This window comes from Xiphophorus maculatus, chromosome 20, assembly GCF_002775205.1.
Source record: "Xiphophorus maculatus strain JP 163 A chromosome 20, X_maculatus-5.0-male, whole genome shotgun sequence".
NCBI classification, from domain to species: domain Eukaryota; kingdom Metazoa; phylum Chordata; class Actinopteri; order Cyprinodontiformes; family Poeciliidae; genus Xiphophorus; species Xiphophorus maculatus.
Window position 1 is genome coordinate 4972883 of NC_036462.1, and position 9737 is coordinate 4982619.

Consider the following 9737-nt stretch of genomic DNA (forward strand, 5'->3'; position numbering starts at 1 on the left):
ACAGCAGTATGGAAGGCCCTTCGTAAACTTACTCACTCTAAAGTTAACAATAATAATAACAACCAATCATAGCAAACAAAGTCATATTTTTACGATGTTAGTCATTTATTTATAAAAGTCACACTTTCAAGTTCAATATTGACTACTGAGTTAGCTTACTAACTATTTAGCTTACTGACTAAATATTTAGTTTGAAGCAAGCAAAATATTTAGCTTTAACTAGCTTCAAAGGAAATATTTAGTTTGCAAGCTAAACATTTAACCTACTAACTAAATATTTAATTCGAAATAAACTAAACATTCAGCTGTAGGCCAGCTTAAAAGTAACTATTTAGTTAGGTTGCTAACTAAATATTTAAATAGCAAACATAACATTTAGATTAAAGCTAAATATTTAGTTTGTACCTCAACACTTAGCTTAAAGCTAATCATTCAGTTAGGAAGCAAAACTATTTAGCTCCAAACTAAATATTTAGCTTGCCAATTAAATATTTAGTTTAAAACTGTGATATTTATAAATGGAGGAATAACATGGTCAAAATATGACTTTGAAATCTTTTTTCTCATGACAAACTAAATTATCCGAATTATTGCTGTTAATTTTTGACAGTGTAACTTTACAAACGGGCCCCATAAAGCAGCGTGTCTTTTGCTCTGTGATGATTTGCTTTGTAGATTTCAGAGAACTTGGAACAAACGGAGTCCATTTTCTGTGGCTGCTACCTGCAGCCGCAGGACTCCACCACCATCTCCTCGTACTGCTTGTAGACGACATTGTTGGCCGAGTCGATGTAGAGGATGCTGATGGAGCTGAGGCGCGTCGGGACGCAGCAGGTGGGCGGGGTCGTGTCCGGGTCCATGGAGTTGATCAGGGTCTGGATGATGGCGTGGTTGGTGGGCTCCAGGTGCGAGCGTATGGGGAAGTCACAGGCGCCGTCGCAGTGGTAGGCGTCGTACTCCAGCGGCGCGATGATCCAGTCGTCCCAGCCCATGTCCTTGAAGTTGACATGGAGTCGCCGGCGGTGGCAGCGCGGCCTGGACTTGGCCGCCTGGTGCTGCAGGAGGATCTGAGAGGGGACCCGAAGGGGTTTCTTGGCGCCTCTTGGCGGAGGAGCTCGCCTCATCCGTCGCTGGTTGAACAGATACTCGTAGACGGTTTTGTTGTCGTGACCCGAACGTGCTTTGATCTCGTTGTAAAAGAGATCTCGCTTCTTGCTTTTCCCAAACGCCAGGAGGAATGCCTTCTCCTTGTTGGTTCTGCCGGGTCGAGCGAAGCCCAGAGTCCGCAGGTCCAGCGGACGGCCTCCTCGGTGCTCCAGGGCCTCCAGCTCCAAGCACAGCTGCTGGCTCTTGAATCCCTTGAAGACTTTATAAATGTCAAACACTTCCCACTTGTTGCTGAATCCGCCCAGGAGGTCATCCACCGTCCTGGATTGGAGCAGAGCCGCTTTCTGCCGGCCTGAAGCGCAGCTGTACAGCTTCAACCAGGGCACCGAGCCTCCATCAGCCGCCGCCACAGAAACCAGCTTCCTCAGGATGCGGAGCTCGGCCCCCAGGAGCCCATCCCGCTCCAGAGAGCTGATGTTGAACTGGTACTTCTGACGTCGCAGCATGGGCCCTCGATCATCTGCCAGAGACAAAACAGTGTTAAAAAGGTCACATCGGCAGTTTCCCACACTGCAGATTTAGTTTAATAAACAACATCTGTTTGAAGAAACTCTCCCAGCTGGACATATGTCTAATTAATTCAATTTATTACGTGTTTCATACAACTGTTTCCACTTTGTGCATTAATTTGAAAACAGCTTTGCATGATGATTCCCTAAATTTCTGAATTTTTGGCCTTGTGTTGAACAAGAATGTCAAAAAATGATCATCAATATTTCTATCATTTGTAAACAAATAACAGAAAATCAAAAACTGATGTGAAGTGGACAGCCACTCTGTTGTTCAGTTAACTGAAAACAAAGAATGAAAAATAAAAACAGGAAAAGATTGTTTACAGTTATTTCATCTTTGATAAGTGATGTTTAATGTTTAATCAAGTTAATTGCATGGTCTCCAATTAATCACATTTAATTGCCACAATAAGCAACATTTTCAATTCCAAAACAATTTTTGCTGCTAAATTTTTGAATAAATAAACATGGAACTTCTTTAGCAATGTGGACTGTGGATGCTATTAGCAACATGCTCAGCATCCAGATGCTATTTTAGGCTTGAATAGCTTTGCTAATATGCTAACTCCTTTTTAGCATAACTTGAAAGCAACCATTGTCTTTTCCAGCATCCAATCAGTTCAAAGCAGAAATTAACCCCCAGTTGGCCAAGAGAAGAAACGTTGTCCTCCATCGCTGTTGTTAACGAAATTCCCTTGTGCGTCAGAGTTACTGGCGTACCGGAAACTTGTGATTATAAAGGTTCCATTCAATACTTTTGTATGTAAAAAAAAAAATGCCTAAAGTTTTTTTAACTGATTGAAATCTATGTAATTAATTAATCGACATTAACAGATTAAAGTCCCAGTCCTATCAGACGTCAAAATAGAAACATTTCTTTTTAATCCTGTATTTATAAAGCACAACACTGACTGACCTTTGTAAAATATTGTCATAGTGAAAGGAAGCAGCAGAAAATTTACTGCTCAGTAGTTATTTTGTCACATTTCTGAGATCAGGTTTTCCACTTCTGTTGCATCTGCAGCATCTGATTCACAAAACAAACAGCAGGACTAATCAGTCACTGCAAACAAATGTTTTTGTATCAACTCTGTTATTGCACCACAGGAAACTCAGAAGTGGCATAGAGGAATGAAAATGGTTCCTCGGTGAGTCAGATCATAAAACCTGAACAGTGTCTCATTGTGTCAGAGAGGAATACCATTTAGGATCACATTTAATGTGCATATCTTTAAAAACTAATTGGGAAAAGAACGTGAGATTATTTATTCTTCTCAGATTTTACGCTTCATACTAGAAAAACCAGAGATAATTCCACTGAAAAACTCAAATGTTTCATCAATGGCCTTTTTTTATATACAAACAACCTATAACTGAGATGGTTGACTAACATGCCGGAAGCAATCAAAGCAACACTCCAGGTATGTTTTGATGATAGGAAAGCATTATAAAATTATATAAATCTAAAAAAAATCTAATTTACATAATTTCCCCCCTTTAAATTATGCACAGTGTAAAATAACTTAATAATTTGTTTGAATTACGGTACTCTCAAAAGTGTGTTTCTGAATATCAATCAAATATTTATTTAGCGTTTCCAAGTTGAGAAAAATATATTCTAGATGAAGAAAAATTTTGCTGACAATTTTTGTTTCTGTAGATTAGGGATCCTCAAATCTGTGCGTAGAGGTTTTCACTACAAAAACACAAAATCTTAAGTATTTTTTTGTTTAATTTCTAGTGCAAATATCTTAGTACACTTTAAATAAGTCAAAATTGATTTACCAGTAACTTTTCAGCAAAAAATAAGAGCTTCCTTAATGATGGAAAAAATACTAACGCCATTGTCAGATTATTTTACTTATAACATGGCAAAATGTCTTGTAATAAGTGAAATAATCAAATACTTATTCATCAATAGTATGGAAATACTTAAACAGGCTACTATGTCTAGATGAAAAATTACTTGTAAGTTAGCTTTGTCTTATTTCAAGTGTATTGAGGTAATTCCACTAGAAATTAGACTAAAACTACTTGTGTTTTTGCAGTGTGGTGTCATGCAACTTGTAGATGTGTCCCTGTACCTGAAACGACTCAATCACCTCCTTTGTGCTCAGTCCTGCTCCTGACGTGATTATGTGACTCAGATGTATTGAAGCAGAAATAGATCTACAAGTTGAACTGAACTCCGTCCCTTGAGGGCTGGAGTTCAGGACACCTGCTATAGATATTTTTCCTTTTTGTGCCAGTAAAGGCTAATGAGTTAGTTTTCCACATAAAGTTGTAGAAACGTGGAGAGCACTATGAGATGTTTTGTTTCCTTTCAATGGTAGAAACCAGCAAAGGTCATCCAAATGAAACCCAGCATAGAGATAATCTAAAACACACCCAAACACGCGTGTTTGTAATTGTAGTATTTTGAGGACCTTGGCTCATGTGAGACTTTCTGAGGTCTGTCACACTAAACCAAAACCGGACCCCAAACCAAACCCTGAAACCAAGCCTGAGCCTTCAGACTGCAACAATGTGATGTCCTTTCTCTTCCAAGATGTCCTGAAACTCATCACAGTCCTCAAAAGAACCTCTGGATCCTCATACAGTTTATTCCTTCTCACGACACCCCTCCTCCCATCCAGCACCACCAGAGCGGTAAAAAGTACATTAGAACCAGACAGGGAGACCACATCTGACCACAAACAGGCCTGCTATTACAGACCTGCAGCTATTCCCCACTGACAGCAAACCAGCATCTGCTACAGAGGAAACAAACCATCAACAGCAAACACACATACACACAGAAAATGAAAGAAATGTTGGCACTTCTCTACAGACGGCCTGATTAAAGCTGAGAGGAATTTGATTTCACAAAGTCTCACATACTTTTAAAGCAGAAAGGTTGAAAATGTTTGCAAGCTGCGAAAATGTTTACAAGCTGCTGAGCTCTCAGGTGTGGTCTTTGTTATCACCTAAGACTTTACATCCTTTAATGTACGAAAGAAAATCCAAACTATTTCAGGCACTGAGCCCACATGGAAAAGGTTTTCCTGGAGATAATTTGAGCTTTCTAAATAACGTTCTTGGCCTCAGATTTCACCTGTCACAGGCTTCAGGCGAGCGGAGGGTGGGTGGGCCGTTAGACTGATCAGAGCTGCAGTTAACACTCAGAGAGAGCTGGTTATCAAAAACTGAGCTTGGATTCCACTTTTTGTTTGAATAGCTAATGTAGCTGATGCTACGTAAAGAGCACTGATGGGTTTTCTAAATATAAATTTTTCTTCTGACAGTGGGTAGATTTGATGTGAATCCTGCTGCTTTCAGGGATGGCTCTGGTTTATTTTAATGACGTCTGTTGTGTCTCATAATGAATTTAAATGAGGCAAGAAAAGAAAACTACAGCAAATTATAATAAAATCTTGTGTGGTACTGGCTGCATAGCTTCCAATGCACCACAGGGATGTTGCTGGTTGTTTGGTTTCCTTGTAATTTTGTACTTCTGCACATTATTAGTTTGGTGGTAAAAATGTGAAATAGTCTTATCTTATTAGCCGAGATATTCTGGATGAGAAGATGTTCAGTACCTCCCCAATTCTGTCTCCAGGCTGCAGCATCAGGCTTATTGCTGTGTGAATTACAGCCAAAGTGGTTAAATCCAGGCAGATAGAGGTTGGGAATCTGATTTAGTTGGACTTACACAATTAATAGATGAGCTCCTCAAAATGGTTTGCTCTGAAATGCTTTTACTGTTGCTCTTTAGGGATCCAAGAGAGCTTTTCAAAGACACCGAGGGGGTAAAAAACAACAATAAAACAGCAGAGGGAAAAAGGAAGAAAGAAAAATAAATAATAACAATTTAAAACAGTAACACAAAGGAGGAATGAAAAGTGAAATGAAGGAAGACTATAAAAAGGAAAGGGAATCTGTAATGGTTGTGTAAATATGTGGTCGAGGTCGACGGCATCCTGCTGAGGACTCGCTGAACAAATACAGGCCAAATTACAAGTGCATTAAGTGCTGGAAACATAAACCTTCCAGCAGCAGCAAAAATATTAAACTTTGGTCATTTAAACATTGTTTCAAACAGTTTTACACGGTAAAAACAACACGACACTAAAGGGGGCCTGGAGGAGCGTTTATTTACCCTCCTGGAGACGGATATCACTGAGAGCCCACCAGATGTTGGAAAAGCACAGCTGCAACTCACAGATGGGTAAAGTCTGCAGTACGTCCACAACTGGATCAGAACAAACACACACACACACACACCTACATCCATATTCCCAGGATTGCTCCATGGAAGCACTGGGAAGTCTGGTTTCAGACTCTGCAAACAAAATGCTTCCATTAAATACATTCTGAGGTTCTAACAAGTACCAACATTTGCAAAAGGAATCCAGAATCATAGCTTATATTTTAAATGCCTCCAGGTGGTTCATAACTAACCACAACTTTATTCTAGTAACTGAGACAATAACCAGAATTATCTGTTAATCATATCGCTGCTCGTATTTTCTGCATTTGACCATTTTTTTAAACGTGATGCAAAAATCTGACAGAATTGTAATCTGTCATTTTAACAGATTACAATTCACACATCTGACAACTTGGTGGAAGAGCAAAGAGATCTTCGATCAATAACAAAATTCCCTCATGAACATCATCTCTGACCTGGACACTAATTTTAATGCTTCTTGCTTCCCAGAGCTCTGGATGCTTTGCAGTGCCAAAGCGCCACGTCGTGCAGGAAAAGAAAAACCATCGATCACAGAGTTTTCCCGACTTCTGATCACTTAAATTGGTACCTGGTTATGATGTCACCAGGTGACTCTGGACTCATCCAATCACAGAACAGGTGTTTAGAACAGATAAATTTGCCAAAACTTTCTTCAGCTAAACAGAAACAAAACTTTGAACCCAAAGAAGAAAGATTCAATTCTTCCAGCTGAAAACTTGACATCAAGATGAACTTTGACCTGACCCTTCAGAGCCACATAAAGACAGTTACAAAGTCGGCCTTCTATCAGCTGAATAACATTTCCAGGATTAAAAGATTAATGCCTCAGCATCAGAGAAACTCATCCATGCATTTATCTTTAATTGATTACTACATCAGCGTCTTATGGTGCACTGCCTTGCTACTGAAATGTTTTGTACAAATAAACTTGACTTTGCTTAACTTTATGCTGTCAAGCTAACACCTGTGACTCAGTTTCTTCATTATGCCAATATTCAATCTGTCTATAGATATAGATAATCATTCTATCCCTTCATACCTCAGGCCATGCCTCCAGGCACCATCATGCACTTTGTTCACAGAAACACGCGTTGGTAAATGACCAGTTGAAATTATAATAAAGTCTATCAGCAGAAAAAGCCCGAACACACATGGGTTTTATTGCTGTATACCTACAAAACAGTGATCTCGTAAAAAACTCTGGGTCACCTGATCATTGTTGCGGCTCTTACTTGTTCTGCTGTGCCCTGGAGTCAGTGCCTGTGTTTTAGGCAGACATGCACTCAGATATCTGACATTTTGCTTCAACTCGTCTGGTTTCATGTGACATGAACACTTTTAAGGAGGAATTACATTAGCACAATTCTTCACTAAATAATTTCAAAACTGTAAATGGATAAAATAACTGGATGGAAATTGAAACATCATCCCTGGAGGAGGCTGTCTGCAGAAAAGTGGCGCTCTCTCTGGGAATGGTTTGTAAAAACAAAGCAGAGGACGTAAGGAGGGAAAAGAGACTTTTCATGTCTCCATTTGTCATTCTGCCCTGCAGAGCAGGCTGCAGAAAATCATGAGGATCCTTTTCTCTCTTCCTCTCACACACCCAGCACCGCCCCCTCTGGTGACCTGCAGATTGCAGGTTGACCCCGCTCACTCCACACCCATCCATCCTCTCTTCCTCCAGAGATCTATCACTGTCTTGTTTTAGATCTGATCGAATGCACGGTTCTGAAGCTCCAGAGTTTTCACTCCCCCAAACATGATTCAGGCAACATCCATCTAATGTTTTATTGGATTAAAACAAAACTACCTAATGCAGGAGTGCAAAACTTATTAAATCAGGAGCCACAACTGTGAAGTTCAAAATAGTCATGGGCCACAAAAACTGTATCTGTCTTCCTATGAAAAATGCAAAAACAATTCTATCGAAGAAGCAAACTAAAAACAAAATATTCTAATTAAATTATTACATTTTATAGATTAATTTTTATACAGAAATTATCTGCAAATTATTTTAGAGTCATTGTAGGCCACGGATTGTTGTTTAAAACATTCTCTCATAAATGAGTTTAATTCTACCTTTCAGTAAAGGTTTGTGGATGTTTGTTTTGCTATTTACTGTAACATTAAAATGAAAGCAAAAAGGTGTTTAAAAGATTAATAATTTGTGGTGTTGATTACATTTTATTTTTTTAATATTATTTTACATCTTTTTTTGATCAGTGAAATTCTCTTTAGTTTGCATCACCAGCCTCAGTCTGTTGAAATAAATCTGTGCTGTTTTTGAATCATTGTGAAGGTAAAAATGGGCCCCTGCCGCACTTTGGGCATCCCTGACCTAATCATTTAAAGCACGTTAATATCTCGTTATTTCATTCTTTATTAAGTGGTCACGGTTATTTCACATTAACACAGTTGAAGCAGATCTTCTGTGGTTTCTTGGGATACTCACCGTGTCCTCTGTCCACGAAGCTGGTGATGGTGTTGGCCAGGCCGGCCTCATGCAGCGCGCTGCTGTTCAGGTTCCCGCTGCTCAGGGACCAGTACAGGGACAGCATGTAGTCGTGCGGGGTCACCAGCGGCTGCTTGTCGCCCAGTTTCTGCCTCCTGGCGGCGGCTCCGCGCTGCGCCGCCGGAGGAAAGCCGCCGCGCGCCGCAGCCGCCGCTGCGCTCGCCCTGGCGGCGACCTTTCCCCCAGGTTTCCCCGGTGAATCTCCAACTCCGACACCTCCTCCCGCATGTGCGGGGGCGTGCGGTTTGAGGCGTGCATCCGCAGCGGGAGGCCAGGAGCGCGCAGCCTCTTTGCGCCCCAGGTCCAGCGCTCCGGTCGGCTGCTCCAGCTGCTGATGATGGTGAGGATGCGGATGTTCAGGGTTCCCTCCCGCAGTCTGTTTTCCTCTCAACGGGATTGTCTCGGCTGTAATCAGCGGGGGTCCTGCGTGGGGTTTCCAGCTCCCTGCAGCGGGGACCGGCTGCCTCCCTGAGGGGTGAGCGGATCCACGGTGGGTTCCTCCTGTGCGCTCTGCGGGTCCGCTCCGGCTGAGGGAGCCGCGGACAGGATGCAGGTAGAAGAGAGTCCAGCAGCTGAGCAGCAGAGAGAGACGTGTCACAACGTTCATCCTAAAGCCCTGAAGCGCGCCGGCAGGCCGTCATGGTACAGAGCACAAAGTCACTTCAGGATCAGCGCAGCTGCTGGGCTGGAAGCGAAGCAGAGCGCAGAGATGTGGAGGCTTTCATCCTCATGTCAGACTCTGCGCGCTGCAGGAAAAACTTCTTATCCGATCAGAAACAGCGAAAAAAACTCAAATCAACGCAAATCAAACCGATCCTATAAAAGTCCTGCAGACTGTATTCTGTCCTCTGTCATGTTGAGGAAGCAGAATGCAGTGGAAGCCCCGCCAGCGCCAGAAGAGCTGCTCTGCTGGATTTCTGGAAGAAACTTCTTTAAATCCCACTTTTTTTTCTTCCATGAGAGGCAAGAATGGCGTAATGCCGCTGCCTCCGTTTTTTCTCTTTTCCTCCAAAAGTTTGAACTCCGTCCAGTGAAAATATTTCACACACACACAACCTCTTTCTCCCTCACACACACACACACACACACACACACACACACACACACACACACACACACACACACACACACACACACACACCAGCAAGCCAACCTGCAGGTGCTCCAGAAATCCTGCAGCAAACCTGAGCGCAGGAATTGGGGACGGAATTCCAGAAAGCGGTTTTAATTACCCCGTGATGTCATGCTGTCCAGACTCATTTAACAGCAATATTTCACCCCAAATCTTCCTCCCTCTTTTCCACCGATGACTCAC

At 41.8% G+C, this 9737-nt stretch overlaps 1 protein-coding gene across 1 annotated transcript; it reads right to left on the reverse strand.

Moving 5' to 3' along the window:
• Window positions 1–236: 236 nt before the first annotated feature.
• gdf5 (growth differentiation factor 5) lies at window positions 237–9346 on the reverse strand. The gene is made up of 2 exons (XM_023324638.1): window positions 8363–9346; window positions 237–1627 (listed from the first exon to the last, which is right to left on the reverse strand). The coding sequence occupies exons 1-2, from the start codon at window positions 9027–9029 to the stop codon at window positions 720–722; spliced, it is 1575 nt and encodes a 524-aa protein (XP_023180406.1). The 5' UTR covers window positions 9030–9346; the 3' UTR covers window positions 237–719.
• Window positions 9347–9737: the final 391 nt, after the last annotated feature.